Genomic DNA, 24,739 nt, shown 5'->3' on the forward strand with positions numbered 1-24,739 from the left:
TCAAGCAAAGCTAAATATGAGACAATTGCTATAAAGGGAATTCAGTTTTCCCATGGAATTTAATTACAGAAATGAGGCAATTACACTGTTAAAAAACATGCCCGAGGGACTGAGTTGAACACTTTGGATTAAGATCGACCAATTTCATGTCTTGTCAACTTCTACAGTTCACTGAGAACCAAATGCCTGTTGTATTTACCTAGTAGTGGTTAGGCAGGGTGTTTTTCTGATGCAAGGCCCTGGATTTGTCCCCATGCCTTTGTCCCTTTCCTCCTTCCTTGCAGCAGAGCTTTCTTGATTTTGCTTCTGCTGTTGGCCATCTATAAATTACCCTCCTCTTTCCATACTCTCCTGACACACATCAGGCCAAGCCTAGAAGCCTAAACTCTATATTCAGTTTTCTTGCAATCACCCTTTTTGTAATTTTACCCTATTTTTCATGATTCAATTCTTTTGACTATATTACTAATGGATTCCATAATCAGCTGGGTTCTAATTTGAAATTTTCTTGCTAGTTTTTCATATTAAGAATTTTTAATGTCACTATTGGGGCTTGAGGATTTGATGAAAACTCTTCTTTCACTCTCACATTTGGAATCAGATTTGGGAATCATTCAGACAGAGCTCAGAATATTGGCTTTATTACTAACAAGGTTGAGTCAGATAGTATGGCTTGACCATTCAGGCTCCCTAGCATTAGACCCACATGACTGAGCAGCAAATGTCTGGTTCCTGAGGGCGGGCTCTTCTGCAAAGGAGACAGGGCAAAGGTGAGCCAGGTGAGCTCACTTTTTTTTCTTCCCACTCTCCTCACATGGGAGAAGAATGTCTGAAGGGTGGATAAGAAGCTAGGAGAAGTTTTCTAGCAGAAACTCCCCCAGTGGAAACAGAAGGAAATGGGAGTTCCCGCCAAAATGCCCGTTTTGAAACTGGTATTCTGTTGGTCATGTTTCCCAGATGACAGCGGGGGCTACCTGTACAGTCACCTAACGTGACTGTGTTTTCTTTTGCTGTATCATTTCCCATTCATAAAATTAAATAACATGAAATACAATTGGAAGCATTCAGATTGGTCTCTACCTTAAGAAAAGTAAACTTCACTGCAAGTGGCATGTCATTTGGTACTTGTTCGCTAGTGGTAAGCCATTGTTCTGTGGTTCGGGACAGCTGGCACTCCCTCAAGAAGCAATATTAGAAGGATGGTGCAGAATCCAAGCTAGAGCAACTCTGCTTGCCTTGTGCTGGAGCTGCCAAACACATTGGGTGTCCATAGTTTTCTCCCAGCATTCCAACTGGAAGACTGAATGCACCCTGGCTTGGCACACTAGTCAGCTCTGACTTCTTTGCAATCCAGCTGGGAATGAGGCTTAAATAATATGGGGTACAGGCATCTCTTCCATTCCTTTCATCACAACATTTCTAAGCTGTGCTGTAGGAAGAGAAGGCAACTGACATCAAGCCCCATGGACCTGACCCCGGTACAGAAGGTGGAGACTGAAGCGGGGAGGAGAGGGCTGCAAGTAGGCTGCTCTCTTCCCTTCCCAGATACTTTGCCTCCCTGGCTGGGCCTGAGGCTGGTGGGATATGCAATTGGTCAACTTCCCTTCCCTCTACCAGAGATCAGGCCTGGAAGAGGCTCCGGAAGACCCTAGTATGTGTTTCCGTTAGCCACATATTGGAATTTTCTTAGTAATTCCTTTACAAAGAGGATCTGTGATGTCCCTTTTCCCTCCCTTTCAATTCTATAGAACTCTCCCATTCCTGCAAAGCTTCCTGAACCAGTGAAAGCCAGTGAGGCAGCTGCAAAAAAGACCCAGCCAAAGGCCAGGTAAGAAATGCCTCTGGGAGCATATGCCCTGCTCCCGTTGCTGCAGCAGCAGGGGAGGTTGTCTCGTGTTTCTTAGTTCTTGTACTGCCCTGACCCGGACACTTCCTGGAACAGGAAAGCAAGCTCTGCCTCCCCTAGGCAAAAACTGTTGCGTGGGAATGTGAAAATGAAATACTCTAATCTACATTTGAAAGAGAATCAAGAATTCTACAGCTGTTTGTTTCCCTCACTTGGGGATAGAGATGAGTCAGCAGCAGACTTCAAATGTTGCCTAGTAAAAGGGTGTCCTAAACACAGACCCTGGCCTATGTTTAGCCTCCTTCACCACCCTAATCCTCCACCTCCCCTTCTTTCTTCCTTTCTGTGTCTCCAGCCACATTGGGAAAATGACAGGCAAAGCATGGAGTCCACCAACAGCAAAAGGCCCTGTGGGTCTTAGCTAATCACCTTCTGTGTCGCTAGGGGCCTTCCAAGGAGCAGATGCCACAGAGGATTAAACAAGCAAGATTTTTTTTTTCTTTTGAAAGATAGTCTTTATTGACACAGCTTTATGGGAAACATTTTTTGGTGCTGAAGCACTTTTTCTTGCTTTTATTTAATTTTCTGACTATTTTAAATGGAAGCCCACCCCCACCCCAAATACTGTCAGAGAATGACTCTGTCTGCCTATCTGTGGTATTGTTTTTTGAAATTTATAGTTTTTTTAAAATACCGTTTTATTGAGATATATTCACATACCCTACAATCATCCACTGTATGCAATTAGTTTTTCACAGTACCATCATATAGTTGTGCATTCACCACAATCAATTTTTGAACATTTTCCTTACTCAAAAAAAAAAAAAAGTAAAGAAGAACTCTAAAACATTCCATCCCCCCCATCCCACCCTGTTTCTCATTTAATTTTTGTCCCCATTTTTCTACTCATCTGTCCATACACTAGATAAAGGGAGTGTGAGCCACAAGGGTTTCACAATTACACAGTCACACCACACAAGCTACATAGCTGTGCAATCATTTTCAAGAGTCAAGGCTATTGGGTTGCAGTTTAACAGTTTCAGGTATTTCCTTCTAGCTATTCCAATACACTAAAAACTAAAAAGGGATATCTAATTAGCACATAAGAATGCCATCCTGAGTGACCTCTCCACTCCATCTGGAATCTCTCAGCCATTGAAACTTTATTTTATTTCATTTCACTTCCCTCTTTGGGTCAAGAAGGCTTTCTTAATCCCATGATTCTGGGTCCAGGCTCATCCCTGGGAGTCATGTCCCACATAGGGGGGAGGGCAGTGAGTTCACCTACCAAGAGGGCTTAGAGAAAGAGCAGCCGCATCTGAGCAACAAAAGAGGTTCTCAGGGGGTTGCTGTTCGGCACAATTGTAAGTAGGCTTAGCCTCTCCTTTGCAGTAACAAGCTTCATAAGGGCAAGCCCCAAGATCGAGGGCTCGTCCTTCTAAACTGGTAGTCCCCAATGCTTGTGAGAATATCAGTAATTCCCCAGGTGGGGAGGTTTAATATTTCCACATTTTCCCCCAGTCATTCAAGGGTACTTTGCAAATACATTTTTATTCTCTGCCCAAATTACTTTGGGATGTATCGGGGCTTCACACTAACACTTCCTATTCAAAGCTCCATGTAATTATGGTGTTTGAATAAACTGACCATACAAGTTAAATTATGTAGTGAACAAGCAGGAATTTTAACAGGGGAAATGCTCAGTGAGAGAAAATAGAAAGAGAGCGAGGAGAATCCGGTGGAGTCTTCAGCGGCAGTGCACCTTACTGGAGAGAGGGAGAAGGTTGCGTGGAAGCGAGGTAGGTTGCTGTGCAATTTAGGGAAAGTTTGATGGAAGGTGTTGTGGAGTCCTGGAGCCTGTGTTGGCAATCAGCAGGATCCTCTATCTCCCAGGAATGGGCCTGCCTTAGTAGCCGTGCGCACTCGGTCATTGGCAGGTAAAAGTGTGTGGGATGCGTGTCCTCGGGGCAAACGTGGAGGTGGATTTCAGAGCTCTGCAGTTGGGGCACTTGGTCATTTATACCCCCATAATTGAAAGTCTGCAGGGCACTTTCTCATGGCTGCCACCCCTTCCATATGGCAGATTCTGCGGGGTTGTCCAGGAAGATGTTTATACCCCTCTTCTTTCTACCACGCTCCCAAGGCAAGGGTATGTTAGGGGCAAACCGTAGCAATAAAATACTTAAGTGGGAGTATGGGAACTTGAGTAGGACAGTAAAATAACTTCTGTATTCTTAGAAATTCTTGAACATTTATAGAATGCCTGCTGTGTGCATAGAGCTACTTCCAATGTGGCTCTAAATTAATGAGACTTTGTTTTTTTAACAAACTTAGCACACCACCTATCATGTTACTTTCTAGCCTGTCAGTTTCTTACGTGAATAATTCTGCCTTGCTCACCTCTTTAGGACTGGTTTTTGGGGCTAATGTAATTAGCTTGTCTTTCGGGTTTATGACCACCTTTTACTAGGCTCAAAAATGGTCAGAGGCTAAGCAAAAGGTCCCTTTCCATGTCCCACAGAGCACACACATAATAACCACTAGTATGTGTGTGGTGAGTGATTTCACTTGCATTATGTATTTGGTCCCCAGTCCTGAGAGGTCAGTGTGGAGATTCTTAGCGTTTGCATTTCTACAGAAGTCTGTTTACTATCCTCATCCTTGGCTTCTTCTTTCTTAGACCTTTCTCCCACATCTGTTCCATTTTCCCTCCCGCCTCTCTTCCTGAAGTTACAGTCTCCTCCAAATGCAATAGCTTTAATATTACACATTGTCCACCTAGCACAAGAGCGTTCTTCTAGCAGGACTCAGAAAAGCCTCTGGGTCCGGAATAGACATTCCTCAGCAGTATGTAATGGGGAAGGACGTGGGGCCAGCTGTTTTGCTTCCTGTTATTTCATGGAGGCCATGCCAGATATATTTTGGAGATACATGAAGCTTGTTGATGTTGTCCTTAACCTCAGCTATACTCCTGAAGTGCATTTTCAAAGCACAGCTGTCTTTGATCTGAGTTAGGTAGTAGCCAGCTGCCTCAACTGCTAGTAAATAAATGGACTTCAACCCCATCACAAGGAGCTGTGTTCATTTGGATTCGAATTGGCTGTGAGTCACAGAAAGTCCAAAATAATGGTGGCTTATACAAGGTAGATGTTTATTTTTTTCTCTCAAGTAAATAAAGTCTGGGGGCAAGCAGTCCAAGGCTGGTGTGGCAGTTCTGCTCCATAGAGCTCTAAGGGACCCAGGCTTCAAGCTCAGCACTCTGCCATCCCCATGGTGTGGCCGTGACCTCGTGGGTCAATATGGCAGCATTCCCATTCCAAAAAGCAGGATCAAGAGGGACCAAAGAAGAGAGGCAAAAGGCATGCACCAGTATTTCCTAAGGGTTTTAGAAATGACCACATAGCAATCTTCTTACATCCCATTGGCCAGAACTTAGACAGAAGGCCACATCTAGTTGCACGAGAGGCTGAACAATGTGATTTTTACTCTGGGTACCCTACACCCAGCTAAAAATTTAACAGCATGGAAGAAAGGGAGCATGTGTACTGGAGGAAACAGAGTTCCTACCACACTCCTCAAATCCTGTGCTTGACATACTTGCTTATTCCTTCGAATTGCCTTATTAGATTCACTCATTTGCATCCTTTTTATTGTAGAGAGACCACTTTGACATCTAGTTCTAACTAGGCTTGAGTTCTCTCTACATCTGAAAACTACTTGCTTCAAACCCCTTTTTGCATCATCACCCAAAGTATATTCTGGGAAATCCTAGGAGGTATTATAGGTAAAGGGTCCCAAGATCAAATTAGTTTAAGAAACATTGCAGTCTGTACGAAGTGAATCTGGAAGATTTGGATGGATGTCAGAAGCAAATCCATCATAGACTCTGCCCACTCCTTCCCTATTTTCCTGCACTTTAACATGAATCTTCTCTTTCTTCTTCTTTTACTTTTCTAGACTGACAGATCCCATTCCCACCACAGAGACTTCAATTGCCCCTCGCCAGAGGCCTAAAGCTGGGCAGACTCAACCGAACCCAGGAATCCTTCCCATACAGCCAGCCCTGACACCTCGAAAGAGGGCCACAGTGCAGCCCCCACCCCAAGCTGCAGGTCAGTGACCAGAATGGTTTGAAACTTGTTACACCTCTTTGTTATCCAGGAGCAATTTCAGGACAAGAGGGAAATCTTGGAAAGCATGTGATCCAGAGGCACCTAAGGAATAATGGCTTTCCTTGAGGAGAAGGAGATGGGCTGTTGTTGAAAGTGTATGGCAGGTGACTGACAAAAGGGGAGATGGATCTCCAAGACCACTGAGGAATGTTCTCTACTTCTTCTAACTGTGGCCCTGCTATTGTGGTTCGGTGCATTCATTCCATTTCCACCTCTTTATTTCATGTGCTTCTTCTCTGTGCTTTTAAAGAAACAAACTCACCTCTTTTTTTGACACTCACAGAAGAATTATTTCTTTAATGCTTTGTCTCTTGAAGTGTCTATCACCCCTCCATGTTTTGGTATTCTGTTTCTAATGAGATGACCGAGCTTGGTTTCAGAATGAGGATTGATCCATATTATCAAGTAACCGAACACAGCAGAACTTTCCCCAACCAGGAAGCTGTCCTGGTGAATTTGGTGACCACCTACTTGTAGCCAGGCATCTAGACTAGGGTTGTGTACCTACACATAAAACATCAAAGAATGCCTTTGTCCTGCAACAAGCCAACAGGTGCAGAGATTGTGTTTATATAAAGCAGCATCAAAGGCCAGTTGAGTATGTAGATACTTGGGGTGCTGACTAAAGGAGTAATTGACTAAGTTTTATGATCAATTAAGGAAGACTTTCTGAAAGAGGCAAGTATTGAACTTTGTTACTGAACCTGGTTTTAAAAGATGTGAAGCACGTAGTTTAGCAGGAAGAAGGAAAGACATTCTAGGTGGGGCAGAACATATGCAGAGACAGAGAGGAGCACATGGATCTTAAGATAATCTGCCCACTTATCACTCTCTCTTTTTTGCTTTGGTAAGAAAAAAAGAAGACATTTTTGTCTGGAAGAGTGTTGAGCCCTTATATGAAGTTTATTCTCATTGCAGGACCCAGCAGTCAGCCTGGCCTTTTAGCCAGTGTTCCCCAACCAAAAACCCAGCCCCTACCCAGCCAGCCTCTACCACAGTCTCAACCCAAGCAACCGCAGGCTCCAGCCACCCCACAGCAGCCGCCTTCCTCGCAGGCCCAGGGGCTGCCCACTCAGGCCCAGGCCACACCCCAGCACCAGCAGCAGCTCTTCCTCAAGCAGCAACAGCAGCAGCCGCAGCAGCCGGCGGGCACCTTTTACCAGCAGCAGCCGCCGCAGCAGCAGCAGGCCCAGACTCAGCAGGTAGGGTGGTCAGAGCCTGCCTGACCCTTGCTTTGCATGTCTGAGTCACTATTGAAAAAAGGTTCGCTAGGTACCGGTATCTTCTTTGAGAAGCTCTGGTAGGCAGAGAGCTAGCAACCATTCCATCGCCATTTCCCACAGATGGAGATATTCAAGCTTTCCATCGCCGTTTCCCACAGATGGAGATATTCAAGCTTCAAGTAGAATGATCTCTTACACCTCTTTCACCTCTCTTCTCAGGTCATGGGAAATTCTTAACCTGATTCAGGAACCTCGGCAAGGGAGCGGTTTTTTTAAAGATTCTTTTTTCCTAATATAACTCCAACACCATCATCATCATTAAAAAAAATAAATAACTATAGTACCTTAATATCATCAAATATCGAGTCAGTGGTTAACTCTTTCTGATGTCTCATAATTTTTGTTAAGTTGGTGTGTTTGAATCAGGATTCAAGCAAGATCCACATATTATATTTAGTCAATAGTATCTTTTATCATCGTCTTTTCTTTTTTTTTCACATTTTAAAATTTTAAGTCTATATTCATTTTATAATGGTCCTCTTTTATCCATAGGTTCTCTTGCCCTCTTCCCCCCACCCCCCGCCTTTTGAAGAAACTGGGTTGTTTATCCTGTTGAATTTTCCACATTCTGGATTTGGCAGACTGCATCCCTGTTGTATCATTTAATATGTTCCTCTGTCCCCTGTGTAAAGTGGTAATTTCTTGAGGCTTGATCAGTATTTGATTCAGTTGACAGTATTTGTTCTTCCTATGGCACCACATCAAGAGGCATGTTATGTCTGCTTGTCCTCTCATTTAGTAATAGTAAGATCCATCCATGAGCTTGGGTGTTGTTGGTCCATTTGTTTAATGCTCCCCATCAGCTTAGCAGCCATTGCTGATCATTTCTTACATCCATTCAATCCTTCGGCATGGCAAAATGTGATATTCTAGTATTCCTTCTTCACCTAGAGGCTGTAATTTTTCTAGGAAGAACTTTCTGCATTAACTATTTGAGGTACAGTTTGTACATAAAAGACAGGACAGGATAAATGCTTGATTCTTTCCCTTTGTTTACCAGTTTTCGGATAATGAGCTTATGCCTACGATCATCCAAAGGTGTGCAATGAGGCTGGTTTGGATTTTTTTGTTTTTGTTTTGATATCGTTATGAACTCATGGATTTTAACATATTTGATGTTTCAATATATTGCAGTTCTTAAAAATGTATTTATTTTAGTGCTCAAATTGTCCCCACTTTGGCCAGCAGAGGCCTCTTTTTTTTATTATTAGAGAAGTTGTGGGTTTACAGAAAAATCATGCATAAAATACAAGGTTTCCATATGCTACCCTGTTATTAACACCTTGCATTGATGTGGTACTTCTGTTAAAATTGATGAAAGCACATTTTTATAATTGTACTATTTAGCATAGCCTGTGATTTACTTAGGGTTCACTCTTTGTGTTGTGCAGTTCTCTGGATTTTTAAAAAAAGTTTTACCATATATACAAACTAAAATTACCCCCACTTAATCACATTCAAATATTTAATTCAGTGCTGTTAATTCTGTTCACAATGTTGTGCTTCCATCACCACCATCCATTACCAAAACTTTTCCATCATCCCTCCCTGTTCCCTAGATTCTAATTATTTCATGTCAGTGAGATCATACAATATTTGTCCTTTAGGGTCTGGCTTGTTTCACTGTGGAAGCCTCTTTGAGCTCCTGAATCCTTTGTACGTGATGCCAGTGGCTTAATGATTTCCTTGCTGTCTGGTATAATAAGCTGGTCCAGGCTCCTTCTGGTCTGGACCTGGAATCAGCCACTTCTCCAAGGAGCTCTGTTTCCTTTTAATGGAAATGGTGTTTAGAGACCACAATCTTGGTGTTAGGGATATTCCCTTGCTCATAGGTTGGCAGTTGTTTCTAGGCCTTTATAGTGCACAGTTAGGAAACACATTTTGTTTTGTTAAGAGAACATGCATCACAAATTTAAATTGATTTGGGATTACAGGGTTTTTGTTTAACTTCTTGTATTTTACATTTATATTTTTTCTCATCTGAAAATCTTGATTCCTAACAATGCTAGTATCATTATTTAATTTATTTATAGCTTCAGGATAATACTGAATAATATGATTACTGAAAATAGTTTGAGATGTCTTTGCCCTTTTTACCCTTAGAATATTTAGTACATTATTTTCTGGGGGAGTTTAGCCACCAATTTGATACACAGGTTTGTTTTCATTTTTCTTTTGATTTTTAGTTGTTGCTTTTTAAATTTTGATTTTATTTTGTTTTATGAATATATAAAACCTTTACATATTTCCAGTGTTAAGTCTGCAAAATTCTGTCTCCTCCATCCTGTATCATTCCTACCTACGACTTCAGAGTATTCCATCTAAAGCATATATCATAGTTTATCCAGCTACTATGTGTATCTGTTGATACACATTTGGGTTGTTTCCAGCATTTTATTGTTATACAAGGCAGCTATTTTTTGACATCTGTTTCTCTGTTCACCCTTTAACTTTTCCCCAGTAGACAAATAATATCCTCCCAGTTAACTCTGTAACTAACAAGGTCTTGACTTTTGTTCACCAGTGTACCCTTATTTGAGCACTTTATATGTCTAGCACATAGTCCCTGGCAGTGGGGATTAGATGTGGTCCCTATCCTTAGGAAGCTTAGAAGAGAATATAACTTGAAACAATTAGTTACCAATATCATTAAGTGTCATAGAATATACTGAATATTTTGAATGTTTAATGATAGGAGAGGTTAATAAAGATACAGCCATTAGGAAATAATTTTCAGAAGGGCTTGAGATGAGTCTTAATAGTTGGGCTGGCATTTAGGTTATTCTTTTCAATGCTACCATTGCTTCATCCTTATTTAACGTAGGGAAGCATTTTAATCTCGGCTATTTCCAAATACTTTTATAAAAGGGATTACTTCTGAATAGAGAATAGCTAACTGACTGTGAGATTGGAAGATCATTTATCAGCTTCTGTCATGCTTCAGCTTGTGGAGTCACAGTCTTGAGTCGAGTACATTCTGTCAGGTTGGGTGTAGCAATCTGCATGGAACCTATTCTGCAGTGCAGGAGGCAGCATAGCACAGTGGGTGGAGTCTGGCAGGGTAAGGTACTGCTGTTTTTATTTTAATAACTTTGAGGCTCTCACCAGGAGTTTCCAAGCCTAGCTAAAAGATTTCTACCTGTCCTTGCCTGTGGCTTCCAGAACTGGTGTTAGCTGTCATGGGGACATTTGTCTTTTATGGAATGTGATTCTGGAACATGCTATTAGTCACAGTTACCTCCTCATTTCTTGCCCCTGTCTCCTGCTCAGTTTCAGACAGTACATCCAGCAACACAGCCACCAGCAATCACTCAGTTTCCTGTGGTGTCCCAGGGAGCCTCTCAACAGCAGCTGATACAGAACTTCTATCAGCAGCAGCAGCAGCAGCAGCAGCAGCAGCAGCTGGCCCCAGCCCTGCATCAACAACAGCTGATGACTCAGCAGTCTGCCCTGCAGCAAAAAACCCCTGTGGCAGTGGTGCAGCAGCCCCAGGCACAGCCGGCTGCAGCCCCACAGCCACCCTCGGCCCAGGAGCCAGTGGTAAGAGTCAACCAGGGCTCAGAGCACAAAAGCAGAGGAGGAACATACAGTGGGCTAGGGAGAGGGCAGGAAAGAGGCATCAGCGGCTGGCAACAGGGGCCTCTGTGCTTGGGCTAAGTTGCTTCCCCATCCTTGTGGTTCAAATATCTGATCCTTTCTTGGCATATCCAAGGACAGATGAGATATTCTGTAAAATGTAGAGCTTTGTAAAAAAATGATTCTAGGCTCCTGATGAAGATGAACATCCTTATTTATCACTCTAAAATTAGGCTGGCAGGAAGAGCTGCTTATTGTTGGTGCCACTATTGAGCAGTCAAAGACCTAACTAGGATTAGAAGTAATTCCTTTCACTTTTTCAGGGGGTGGTTTGGTCCAGGTGGCTTTTTTAGTCTCTGGAGGTTCATGTGGGCCCCACCTCTACTCCTGAGGCCTAACAGCGTTGTGTTTAATTTCTTTGTCTTGGATGACATTACTGGCCACATCATCTAAGTCCACCATGCAGCACCCTTCCAGGGCCTGCTTGCCTGGAACCATGAACCATGGCCATATCCCTCTGGGCACCAAAGCATCTGGAATATCTAATTATTTGAGCCATCTTGTCAGTTTAGAAGTTGGGCATGTCCACTTCTAGATATTGAATACGGCATCAGAACCCCTACATTGTCTCCTGATTGTCTTCTACAGTTTCAGCATCCTCCAGCACATGGTACTTTGGCCTTTAATAAGTGACCTTTATGCTGTACTCAGATTTTTCTACTTATCTCCTCGATTTTATAGTTACAGAAAAAGACGTTTTATATGCCCAGCTGATAGAATATCATCACTGCTCTCTTATTTCCAGGGAAATCCAACTCCTAGACAAATGAAGGAAAAGCCATCTTTCTGAGGATTGATTTCTAATAGAGTTTTATTGCCCATTTTAACTTAGAAAACCTACATTCCTTCACAAGGAAACAGTGCTGTAGACAGATTGTCTTTAAGTCTCAACTAAGTATGTGTTTAGTGTCTTTATACTTTCCTTTCTGAAACAACTCAGTCTTCCTACAGGAGTATGGTAGACAGTTACTGTCTGTGTTTTTTTTTTTGTTTGTTTGTTTTGTTTTTTGTTTTTTTTTACCAAGAAAGAATGTTTCTCTTATTAATAGAAAAAGAGTGTTTAAAAAATTACTGTGTGATATAGCTTGAGTCCAATCCCCTCATTTTATGGATTTGGAACTGAGGCCCAGGTTAGAAAGTGCCCAAGACATACAGATGGACAGAGCTAGGAAAAGAACCAAAGAATCTGATCTGTCAAGGATAATGACAAATACTCACCCAGGGTGATGAAATGATCGAGTACCAACTGACTACACTTCTTATGAGATTCCCCTCTGCTTTCCCTGGATAAAAGTGTTCACTTTGGTGAGAATGAATGATGACTCTTCTCCATGTTCCCTGGATAAGAAATACTTTGAGCTCTTTGCTCTTGTGTTAGTTGGTTGAGGGAACGGGGAGGAAACAGAAGTAGACTGTGCTTTGGCCAGAACCAAAGAGCTTCTCAGCTTTGACCCATCCGTTTCTCTGATGACCCTTGGCAGGGCCTATCTAGAGAAGCAAGTAAGCGTAAAGAATACCCTGCAGCCACCTTAAAGCAATAATCTGCAAAGGGAAAATGGCCATATGCCATAGATGTTTATTTTCATTCTATTAACAATACCCTAAAATATGGGCACAACCTAAATTGTTCAGGAACCCAATTGTACAGCCATTACAAATCATGGTTATAAAGTCTTTGCAACTGTATGAAAAAATGCTTATGTGATAATATTAAAAAGAGATGTAACCAGCCAAAAAAAGTGCATACTTGAAAACAGACTTAAATAAAGACACCAAAAATGTAAGAACAGTTATATAAGAGTAGTAGAATAGAATTCTGGGTGTTTCTTTCTCTTTTCTTACTTTCCTTGATGTGATTGTACTCCTTTTATAATTACAAAATTTGTTTAAAAAAAAAGTCTTCAGCATGACAGACACCTGAGCCTACCTTTCTGCTTTCTTCTCTTGTGGTCTTTCTCTCCATCTTCCCCCTTTCTATTCCTGTCTTTGGCTGAGGAGACCTTGTGGTGTAGAAAAGAGAGTCTTCAGGGGCAGTTAGGAGACAAGGATTTTGCCTCCGATCAACTGTGTGACCTTGGCAAGTACTTATTCACCTCTGTGGACCTTGGTCTCAGACCTTCTAAAGTGAGAGGGTTGGAGTCTATTATTTCCTAAGGTCCCTTTCAGCTCTCACATTCTTTGCTCTTAAATGGAACTAAAACTGACTGCTTGCTGGCTTGTTGCGAGGAGAAGGTGAATGGGTCGGGGCCTCTTGGTATCCTAGATTGCCGTACTAGGGTGAGGTGCCCTCATCTGTTTGTTCTTCAGTGTGCTGCATAGGGAGAAGAGGTAAGAGGTGGGGAAAATGTTCTCCGAGTATTGGAAGTCTTCAAAATAAAGAGACTCAACAGTGAATTGTTCTTTTCAGAATAACGAATGTCTTAAACTCCAATAAACAAGCAAATCCAATCCTGTCCTGAAAGCCCTTCTGGCTGCTCTGGGTGCTGGCACTAGGCCGGCTGTCACAGGTGTGGCTCTGGACCTCTGGAGGAAGTCTAGAGGTGGAGCTCTGGCCTTAGGAGAACACTCGGCTTCTCCCTCAGAAGTTTCCCTTCTAACCTTCGTTTGATTGATACTAGAACGTTCTCTTATATTGTTCAGCCAATTGGGGAAATGGTTGGTGTAAATACTCACACATAGACATAACATACCTCAGTAAACTGTCCAAGTCTGAATCAATACAAGGACAGAAAATCCCACGCCACAAGCAATTCTGACCAAGTAGCTGGATAGTTGGGTTTCTCTAATCTGAGATGAAGGACTGGAGCAAAGGGACAGTTAAATCTCCAGGGCATTTAATATCCCAAACCATTTTATCTTGACAGAGTTAAGGTTTGACAGAGTTAAGGAAAGGGTTCGGTGGCTTTCTTAGCCTTAATTTTTGTTCCCTCCGCCTTTATAGAGTACTTTTTAGACCATGACTTCTGCTTAGGGACTAACCAGGTGGCTGCAGGGATGGCTCCACCTGTTTGTTCTGTGGTGACGGTTTGTCCCACATTTTGAAAATGGCCCACATCTCAAGGCTTATCTTATTAGCCCAACCATAATCCCATGGCCCCAGTGCTATATATTTTCTCAAGAGTTATCAGAGAAATAGGATCTTATAGTTCCATCCCATCAATGAAATAGCCTTCAGAGAAGAAAAAATAAAACGCACAAAGCACTACCATTTATTAATCATATTTGTCTAATGCACTCCCAGCAAGTAGTCTCAGTCATGCCAGAGTCAGGAATCTCTTAGCAGAAGCCACGAAGCTTAAATGTATTTTAGGTGGAGGTGTATGGCAGTAGGGTCTTTAAGGCCTGCCATTTGGGAGGAATTGGGGACATGTTTCTGCATGTCCCTAGAAGCAGAAAGTGGCCTTTATGATACATTCTAGATCTTTAGAGTTTGAATTAGCTTCTGCAGTCTATGATCTGGGTTGAATTACATGTGACTACCCTGTATATCACTGCTGATGAAGATTTAGATTTGTCTATAAATAACAGGTAAATGCCATATTGGAATCAGTCTCAAAGTTGCCGGTCAGATCGTCAAAGCCTAGTTTTTTCTTTCTGGGTCTTATATAAACCTAGCCATTTGTGTTCCATATTAGCTTTCATGTGGCATTTTTTGTTTTGTTTGTCTGTTTATTATTCTTTTTTCATTTTGGGGGCAACACTTTCCATCTTTCTTCCTAGCAGATACAAGCCCCAATAAGACAACAGCCAAAGGTTCAGACAACCCCTCCTCCTGCCGTCCAGGGGCAGAAACTCGGATCTCTCACTCCTCCATCATCCCCCAAGACCCAACGGGCTGGGCACAGGCGGATTCTCAGTGATGTAACCCACAGTGCAGTCTTTGGGGTCCCTGCCAGCAAATCAACCCAGCTGCTCCAGGCAGCAGCAGCTGAGGCCAGTCTCAATAAGTCCAAGTATGTGGTGCTTCCCCTTTGTTCTGCTTACCTTTGTGGGCAAGGTCTGCCCTAGTCCACTGTCATTGTGATTCTTTGCATGTGTATGTGTATGTGTGTAGATGTATATATGGTGGTGAGTGTATGCATGTTTATTAAGAGGCTGTGACTTTGTAGTGCATGTACCATGCTGATCTGAAGAAATAACTTCCTACTTGGCTCACTGTTTCCATTCTCTCATCCATTCCATGCCTTGCACTGTTGCCACAGAATGTTTTCTAAACTTGTGATCTTTCCATGCTGCAGACCCTTCATCGGCTCCCCATTGCCTATGGAATAATTTCTGAACTCACTGGTTAACACAGCAAGGCCTGTTGTATTGTGTTAGTGAACTTGCCTTTCTCCACCCTCAGGGGCCCCTTGCCCATCTCATGCCCTCTCCTCACCTGCCCCCTCCCTCCTGTCCACCTAGAAGAAGCTTATTTATCCAACAAGATCCATGTCAGAAGTTACGTTTTCTTCCTTTGGTATCATTTTGTCCAAACCTGTTCTAAGCTTGTATCACATTGTATTATGACTTCTTTGTGTGTCCGGCTGGACTAGCCTGTGAATTCCTTCAAGGCAAGGGCCGTGTCAACCTTTGTAAACCCAGTGACTGACTCTGTGTCTGACATAAAATGGATTTTGACAAATGGTTGTTGAATGAAAGCCATTTTAGTCCCTTGGCCTTCTTGGAACCATGTACTCTAAAGTTAGAAATCTTTAAGTCACTAGCTAAATGAAAAAAGACATCCAAGAGGGACTTTAGAGGAATATCAGGTATGATGAACTGGAAGCATGAGAAGGTGGTAGCTGTTCTCATTCCTCTTTGATTGTGAAGGTGACCACTGCTGGTGGCCCTTCATTCTAGGCATGCTGGATCCCGAAAGACAAGGAGCAGCTTGAATAGGCATTGGCCCCGGCCCCTCCAGGGGATGACACACGAGCCTATGAGCAGGTTGTTTTGGGACCCTGCATGGAAAGGAAATGCAGTCAAGACCAGAAAACTAAGCAGGAAATTAAAGAAGTAATGGGAGGTAGTGAGTCAAGTTGGAAAGGGAGTCCATGGAAATGGTAAAATTCCCATGGAAAGCCCTTTTAGGAAAACATTGTGGAAACAATGGTTTGATGAAGAAAATAGTTTGATACAGAAATAAAGAGAAAATAGGTTGGCCCTTCAGTTCAACTTTTATATGTCTTTTTATTTCGTGGGGGTGGGAACCTACCTAGGTCTGCAACTACCACTCCATCGGGCTCCCCTCGGACCTCCCAGCAAAATGTTTATAATCCTTCAGAAAGTTCTACATGGAATCCATTTGATGATGACAATTTCTCCAAACTCACAGCTGAAGAACTGCTCAACAAGGACTTTGCCAAGCTAGGGGAAGGTGAGTAATTGGTGAATTCTCTGTGTTGGGAGATAACCAGGACTTAGAATGAACCTCAACTCTAGAGAGGTAATGTATCTCAAAATGGGGGCCTGGGCCTCTTGTCCCCTCAAAGGCCTGATCTTGAAATGTGTGTGCAAATGGATTTTTATTTTTACCAGATCACTGAAGTCTTTCCATCTACAGGAAATCTTGACTGTATTTTGGGGGCAGCAAGGAGAGTGTGAATGTTCAGGAAGACACTGTGTTTTGGGAAAGATTCAGCGGCATAGCTCAGGATGGTGATGAGCGTGTCACTCCTTAGAGGAATATGACGGCAGCCCCTTCCCCTCCTGTGACCTAAGTGCATTTATTTCCCAGAAAGTCACAGCTCCTTGCCCGTGAGAGTCTTCCCTCATGTGGACACTGAATCTTCCAGTGTGTTCAGAGTTCCATGTCACTATGACTGACCATAGAAAAGAGATCAAATAAATGCAAAAGATTGTTTCTGCCTTCAAACTCTCAGTCTTATTTGAAAGCAAGTCACAGACGTGTACATACAACACACACACTTTGGAAAACAACATCGCATACACTCTCAGTTACTCGGATGACCAGAGAAGGATCTTTGAATACCTGAAGTGTTGCCATAATGCAGAGGCTAGAAGTTGATTCAGAGGGTGCCCTTCACCTCCCACGTGTGTGTGCATGCTTGCACATCACAGTATTCTGGCCGGAATGAACTGAGTGGTATTTTGTCCCTCCAGGCAAACATCCTGAGAAGCTTGGGGGTTCAGCTGAGAGTTTGATCCCAGGCTTTCAGCCATCTCAAGGTGATGCTTTTGCTGCTTCCTCATTTTCCGCTGGAACCGGTTAGTATGGCAAATCCCTGAAACATGGGGTTGACTGTTGTTATCTTCACTCTGTTTTCCACTTCACAGATGATTCCAACATGCCAGTGAATCCCAAATCCTAGAAGTAACTCATGTTTTCTTTTATTCAAAAGATTTCCAACCCAAAAGGTAGAGAAAGATCTAGAATCACTGAAGACAGGATGATCTGACTATAATATTCAGGGCTTACTCTTTCTTTTCCATGGACATGTCTTAAGCAAAAATTTCTGAATTTGAGAAACAATAGCTATCTAACATTAAACCAAGAACAGTCCATCCCCACCCTGGGAGTCCGTTCACTCTGTTAATCCCTTCTCATTGCTTGGGTTCTTTGGAATGATTTGAGGAATTCTGAAAATTAAGTGTCCTGTCCTATATCTGAGGCCTCTGCTAAGTGTGTTTGTGTGTGTTTGCTCAAAGGAGAACTGCATATATTTTGCTTAAAGAAACTGTTAAAAAATTATAGTAGTAATAATAAACGAATTTGGGTTTTTAAGCATATATGTACATACACGTATAATGTACACATACAATGTTCTCATTGTACATAGTATTTTAGAATCTAATTTTTTTTCACTTAATAAACCTGCCATATTCCCCCACTCCCTGTCATTTAAGAAGCTCCTAAAATGTAATTTTTATAATATATACATTAAATTCCTTTATGTGTATATATCCTAATGTATTTAATCAAGTTCCTCTTGTTAAACATTAATTTGGCTTCAGTGTTTTACTATTGTAAATGCTTCAGCAGTGGACATAAGTTTTGAATATATTCTCTGTAGGATATGGAATTTAATGGATGTTCTGATTTGTTAAAGCTGACGGAATTCAAAATTCCAGAAATGGATTGGCTTTAAGGGGATTTATTAGGTTACATATTTACAGGTCTAAGGTCATAAAAGTGTCCAAACTAAGGCATCAACAGGAGGATACCTTCACTGAAGAAAGGCCAGTGGCATCAGGGGTTCCTTTCTCACACGGGAAAGCACATGGCCGGAGTCTGCTAGGCCTCTCCCGGGGTTAGCTTCTGGTTTCTGTTGCTTTCTCCAAAATGTCTCTGTCTTTCAGTTCCTGGGTGTCCTGGCTTGTGTCTCCCAGGGCACTTCTCTCTGGGGGTCCTCTCTTAGCTTCTCCAGGGCAAACTCTGGATTTCATCTCTTTGCTTCTCTCCTGGTTCTAATTTAACGGCTGCTCTAAAATGTCTCTGGGCGCTTTCTCTCTACGCATCGCTGAACTCTCTTCAAAATATCTCTGCCTTTTATCCTCTCATAGAGGATGCCAGTAAACTAAATAAGACTCACCTTGAATGGGCAGGTCACATTTCCATGGAAACAACCTAATCAAAAGATCCCACTCGTAATAGGTCCGCACCCACAAGATTGGATTAAAAGAACATGGCTTTTGTGGGGTACATAATAGATTCAAACCAGCACAATGGACTTCTGATGTTGATCTTTCAGAATTAGAATATACTAAATAATTTCTGCTTTTAAGTTTACGTATTCTTTCTTCCTGCTTTCTTTAGTTTTTCTAAGCTCCTAAATTTATTTCTCATTGGGACTTTGGCTGCCATTTTATAATATTTGATAAGTAATATTCTCTATTCCCATTGTTTGGTGGATATTTTTAAATTACAGTTTTGCTTTCCTCTTTAAGCAAGAGTTATTTAGGTTATATTTTAATGGCAGTGCAGTCAGTATGTCTGATACAATTTTAGCTTTGGAGTATTACTGAGGGGTTTTACTGTGGCCCAGTTTGTTACCCATTTATAAATGTTCCACGGGCATACGTAGTTTTTTGTGTCAATAATTATAATCTACAACAGGAGCTTTAACAGAATTGTGACATTATATTTAATGTACCCTTTGATGAATACTTAGATTGTTAACAATTTTTCACCAGATAAACATTCTTGAAGCTAAATTTTTGTATATATTCCTTACAGTTTCTCTTAGATAACTTGTAGGAGATTATTTGCAATCAAAAGTGTATGTGTATTTTAAGGCTTTTGATATTTCCAGATTGCCCTCCAGGAAGACTCTACAAATTTTATTTTCATCAGAGGTAAATGAAAGACTTTTTTCCCTCCTGTTTCCTCACCATCAGAGGATATTATGTTTGTTTACCGGCCATTTGTATTTCTTTTGGAGTTGTATTGTTCATGTCCTTTGCCTTTTTTGCTGTTTTGTGTTCATTTTTTCCTTATTAATTGGTAAGAGCTCTTCATATGTCACATATTGTAAACATTTCCCTGTTTGTCATTTTTGCTAATCTATTCCTTTGGCGTTAGTGTATCATCCCCACTTCACTCTTGATGTATGAGGCTGAGGCTAGTAGCATCTCTTCCAGGGTTTTATAGTGAGTGAGCGGTAGAGCTGGGGCACATTCGGATCCTTTGGCCCCAGATCCTCTTTATTCAGGTTTTTTGCCACTTCCTGAGGCAACTTTAGTAATTACATGTTCCTAGAAAATCATCTACAGTTTTAAAATATATAAATCTTTTATACTACTTTCTTTGTGTATGTCAATTTTGATTGGACATATTTGTGTTTTTCTATTTTCTGTTAACACTAGCTAGAGGTTTGCTAGTTCATTATCATTGCAAAGACAACTCTTGGAGTTATAAAATATACTACTGTTTTTCTCCTATAATTCTTTCACTTCTGCTTTTACCTTTTTAATTACATTTCCCTATTTTTCTCAGGTTCACTTTGTTGATTTCAAGAGGAACACTTATTTGTTTTTTATTATTTTTTATGAAAAGTATTTTATTTATAAAAGTACTTCTCTACTATAACAGTGATTTTCAGCCATCATGGGAATGGGGAAGGAGGCTAATTATAATCCCTAAGGAAACTTTTCCACAACACAGATATTCTAGTATCCCCTTTTCTCCTTCTCTTTCCAATTGTCACTACATTACCCCAACCTTTGAGAATTACTGTGTTTATTGAGAATGCTTTCTAATAGGTATGTGTTTTCCTAGTAAGGAAGCACTGAGTTTTACGGAGCTTTTTTTGTAAGTCCTCATATGATGTCCTAATTGTTATTATTTTGAAATAGTCCTTGAAGTTATTTGGGAGTTATATCTTTTTGTAAGTGGTTTTATTTTTTTGTATTATTTTTCATTTTAGAGCTTTGTAGCCTGGTCTGTATAAGTTTTTAATTTCTTGATATTTTGGTCTATTAACAGTGTTCTAAGAATCAATTCATGGTGCTTGAAGTTTGATATCCATCTACTATGTCAACTATACCATTTCATTCTCCTTTCTGTGTAGGGTCATCGTTTGCTTTGTATATATTTATCGTGTATATATTGTGCTCCAGTGGTATTTAGGACCTAAAGATTTAGGATGTTTGTACCATTGGGGACCATACTCTTTATTTATATAAATATTTTCTTTATTCCCTTTAATGCTTTTTACCTTGAACTATCCTGTGGTTAATATTGCTTTTGTTTGCTATTTTTGCCCACTCTTTTATATTAATTATTTATATCACCTTGGTTTGGGATGTGCTACATCTAAATAGCAAGTAGTTGAGTTTTAACTCACCCTGAACGTCTGTCTTTTAACAGGGAAGTTAATACCTTTATATTTATTTTCATGTTATTTATGTCCTTGTATTTTATTTTTGACTTTATTCTTTTTTTGCTTCTTTAGTGTTGCTTTTATTTTCTCATTTCATATTTTTGTTTTATTTCCTTGGTGTTTTGAAAAGAATCCATTCTCGTGGTAGTTTACATAGCCTCTTTGCAATTTTGTTTTTTTTTTTAATCACAACTTAGACATTTCTCTAATTTCCAGCATTAATAATGAAACATTCTACAGACTCACCACTGTGTAAGATGAAGAAATCAGCATGCTTTTTCTTCCTTCTACTTCCTGGTTTTTCTTAATATAATCTAAGATTTAAGACTTGATTTGTTATTGTACAAGTTTTTACATTAAATTTCATTTTTCAAGAATTATTTTGTTTTGTACCCATATCTACAACAATAACTTAAATTTAATTTTTGGTTAATTTATTTCAATACTTACTACCTGTGCCAGTTTGGTTATATTATGTCCCCCAGAAAAGCCATATTCTTTAATGCAATCTTGTAGACTGACTGATTAGTCTGTTGATTAGGGTGGAACCTCTGATTAAATTCTTTCCATGAAGGTGTGAACCCCGCCCATTCAGGGTGGGTCTTGATTAGTTCACTGGACTACTTAACAGAGCTTAAGAGCCGACACAGATGCTGGTGCTTGCTGATGCTTGGAGATGTAGACAGAAGGACATTTGGAGATGCTAAGAGATGAAGCCCAGAGTTTGCCGGGAGAAGCTAAGAGAGGACCCCCAGATGGTTAGAGAGAAATGCCCTGGGGGAAAGAAGCAAGGAAGCACAGGAGCTGAGAGAGAGGAGCGAAGACAGAAGCCAGAGATATTTTGAAGAAAGCCATTTTGAAACACAGCCTGGGAGCAAAGGACCATCAGACGCTAGCTATGTGCCTTCCCAGCTGACAGAGATGTTCCGGACACCATCGGCCATCCTTCAATGAAGGTTTCCTCTTGTTGATGCCTTAGTTTGGACACTTTTATGGCCTTAGGGCTGTAAATTTGTAACTGAATAAATCCCCTTTATAAAAGCCAATCCATTTCTGGTATTTTGCATAATGGCAGCATTACCAAACCAGAATGCTACCAAGTCTTTTGTATCACAGTTTTTACCATTTGTGATTTTTAAAATTGATCCCTCTTTGGCCTAGAGTATCTCTTCAAGAAAATTTGTTTTAGGATGTACTCTTGGTTGATATACTTTTAAAGTATTTTTGCATTTCTGGGGATATTTTTATTTTCAGACAAGTGACAGCTTGGCTTGATAAAATATTATTGGGTCACAATTTATTCCCTTTAAATTCTACATAAGCTTTTCTATCATCTACTAATGTTTAATGTGGCAGAGGAAAAGTCCATTTGTTCTTTTATAGGTAGTTTGTTTTTACCGCCTTCTCCCTGGGTGTTTACAACTTTCTTTGAATTTCAAAACTGTCACTAGGATATAGCTAGATATAAATTTCTTTTTATACTTTTTGCTCAACACCTGGTGAGTAATTAGTATTTACAAATTCAGATCTTTCTTTAGTTCAGGAGAACTTTCTTCTATTTTGTCTTTGTCATTTCATTGCTTTGATTTGTTCTGTTCTTCATAAGGAAAAGTTATTATCCTATTGAGTCTTCTGTCTTCATCTCTTGCATGTGTTATCTTTATCACTATTTTAATCCTATTGTTATTTCTTGTGAATTCTGGGAGAGCGTCTCAATTTTGATTTGATGGGTAGTAGTGTTGAGTCTTTTCTTTGTGGCCAGTGAAGATTTTAATTCTATTTATAAGGAATTATTTTGTTTCTTTGCATTATTTTGCTGACTTCCAGCTTCATTTGTCTGCTTCTTTTATGTTGCAGAATCTTTTCATTCTAACTCTGGCCCTCAATTTATCTCACCAACAAATTGGTAAGAAAAATCATAGAAAGATAACATCTCTCTTTCAGTCCTAAAGCAAACCTTTTCTGAGCTGCCCATCCATACTTTTCTTTCCCCTAAATCCACCCTAACAAGTAACTTAAAACTCCTAATTTGTTTCTGTCTCCAACAGGTTGATCTTTAGCTTTATTTGAAAAAGGTAACTACTATTGAAGTTGCTGATTCAAAGCCAGTTTAGGAGAATTTAAAAATAGAAATAACTTCAATGATATCTTCAGGAAACATTTCTTGGTACCCATGTATAGTGTATGGGCTTGTGCCGGTTTGAGTGTATTGTGTCCCCCAAATGCCATTATCTTTGTGGTCTTGTGTGGGGCAGAAGTTTTGGTGCTGGTTGGATTTGCTTGGAGTGTGCCCCACTCAGCTGTCGGTGATAATTTTGATGAGATGTTCCCATGGAGGCCTGGCCACACCCATTCGGGGTGGGCCTTGATCAGTGGAGCTATATAAATGAGCTGACTCAAAGAGGAAAGAGAGGGCAGCTGGGAGTGATGTTTTGAAGAGAAGCAAGCTTGCTGGAGAGGAACGTCCTGGGAGAAAGCCGTTTTGAGGCCAGAGTTTTGGAGCAGACGCCAGCTGCCTTCCTAGCTGGCAGAGGTTTAGAGGACGCCATTGGCCATCCTCCAGTGAAGGTACCCGATTGCTGAGGTGTTACCTTGGACGCTTTGTGGCCTTAAGACTGTAACTGTGTAGTGAAATAAACCCCCGTTTTATAAAAGCCTATCCATCTCTGGTGTTTTGCATTCCACAGCATTAGCAAACTAGGACAGGGCTGGTACTTAAAGGTACCAAATGTATAAAGCATTGACCATTGTCCTTGAGACAGAACATCAAAATGACCAAGTATTGTCCTGTGTAGGACATAGCTTCCCTGGAAAGGAGGTTAGAATAAGTTCTGGGAGAGTCTTTTTGGCTGCTGAATTCCAGCCTTTATTTCAATGTTTGACTCAATACAGATTTGTTGAATGAATGAAAGGGTTATTTTTTGCCAAGTGGTAGGAGCTTGGATTCACCAATGTTAATGACAAAGATCCCTAATCATTGCCTATCCACCTCCAATTTTAATGTCTAATTCTTATTTATCACAAATGGTTATGCTTATTTTTTATTTATCTGTATGAACTGTTTTATAAATAGGCTTTTTTTGGGGGGCAGGGGGTTCTTCCCCTTTTATGCCTACTTTGAAGGAACAAATGGCAGTATATTTTTTAATGGACTTAAAAGCTCGACCATAAAAAAAAAAATGCCTATTTGAGTGAGTAAATGTATGAAAATACTAATGGTGAGCATGTATTGAGTATGTGCTACATGGTAAGCTCATTGGGTAAGGGCTTTTTTTTGCACGTTATCTTAGGTAATCCTTCCAACAGTCCGAGGCTGCAGCTGGAGAAGGACAGAGTAGAGATTTGTTTCTGGATATTCCAGCTTAGGGGCCCAGCTCGGCTCAGAGGCTGCAGTCTTATCTGTGTCTTGGGAATCTAAGCTTTAAAAATATTTTGAAATGCTTTCATATTTCCTTCAGTTAATCCAACATTTTTCTCTAAACAGTTGGTATTTTCCCTTCTTGCTTGCTTGCTTGCTTGCTAGTGGTATGATTTTTTTTTTCAATGACTCTTTTATTCTTTACAAATGAAAGAAAATTATACCTAAAATCCAGAGTGTCATTTGCCTTCCTTTGTAGGGAGTGTGGCACCATTTTCTATAAGTTTTCTCATCGAGCTCAGATCGTTTTCTGATTTTAAACCTCTGACCAAGGGAAAAAATAAGCAGGAAGTTTGGCAGTGGGTAGAGGAGGATGGCACAGGGTTATTTTAAACATTTTTATGGTTAAAAACTACGAAGATGTTGATTAACATCTTTCATACAATGGCAGAGGAATAGGCAAAAATTTAAAACTTGACATTGTGTTCTTTATTTAAAATATTTTTATGTTGATAAGTTATACATGTCCATTAGTGAAAATTTTGAAAATTCATAAAAATCCAAAGAAGAAAAGCCCCACTCCCAGTGAAAATCATTGCTGACATTTTACAGTATTTATG

The 24,739-nt window shown here is 40.6% G+C and overlaps 1 protein-coding gene across 9 annotated transcripts in view; it reads left to right on the plus strand.

Moving 5' to 3' along the window:
- Positions 1–24,739, plus strand: part of AAK1 (AP2 associated kinase 1) — a 166,279-nt gene that overhangs the window by 114,587 nt on the left and 26,953 nt on the right. For 7 of the 9 annotated variants that reach the window (XM_037806541.1, XM_037806534.1, XM_037806536.1 and 4 more), the window contains exons 10-16: positions 1,749–1,828; positions 5,804–5,958; positions 6,937–7,220; positions 10,572–10,841; positions 14,658–14,890; positions 16,139–16,296; positions 17,043–17,147. In XM_037806541.1, the coding sequence (XP_037662469.1) occupies positions 1,749–1,828; positions 5,804–5,958; positions 6,937–7,220; positions 10,572–10,841; positions 14,658–14,890; positions 16,139–16,296; positions 17,043–17,147 (1,285 nt within the window). The remainder of the gene's footprint in view (positions 1–1,748; positions 1,829–5,803; positions 5,959–6,936; positions 7,221–10,571; positions 10,842–14,657; positions 14,891–16,138; positions 16,297–17,042; positions 17,148–24,739) is intronic. The other 2 variants (XM_037806542.1, XM_037806535.1) reach the window with 1 other exon arrangement.

Source organism: Choloepus didactylus, chromosome 17, assembly GCF_015220235.1.
Source record: "Choloepus didactylus isolate mChoDid1 chromosome 17, mChoDid1.pri, whole genome shotgun sequence".
NCBI classification, from domain to species: domain Eukaryota; kingdom Metazoa; phylum Chordata; class Mammalia; order Pilosa; family Megalonychidae; genus Choloepus; species Choloepus didactylus.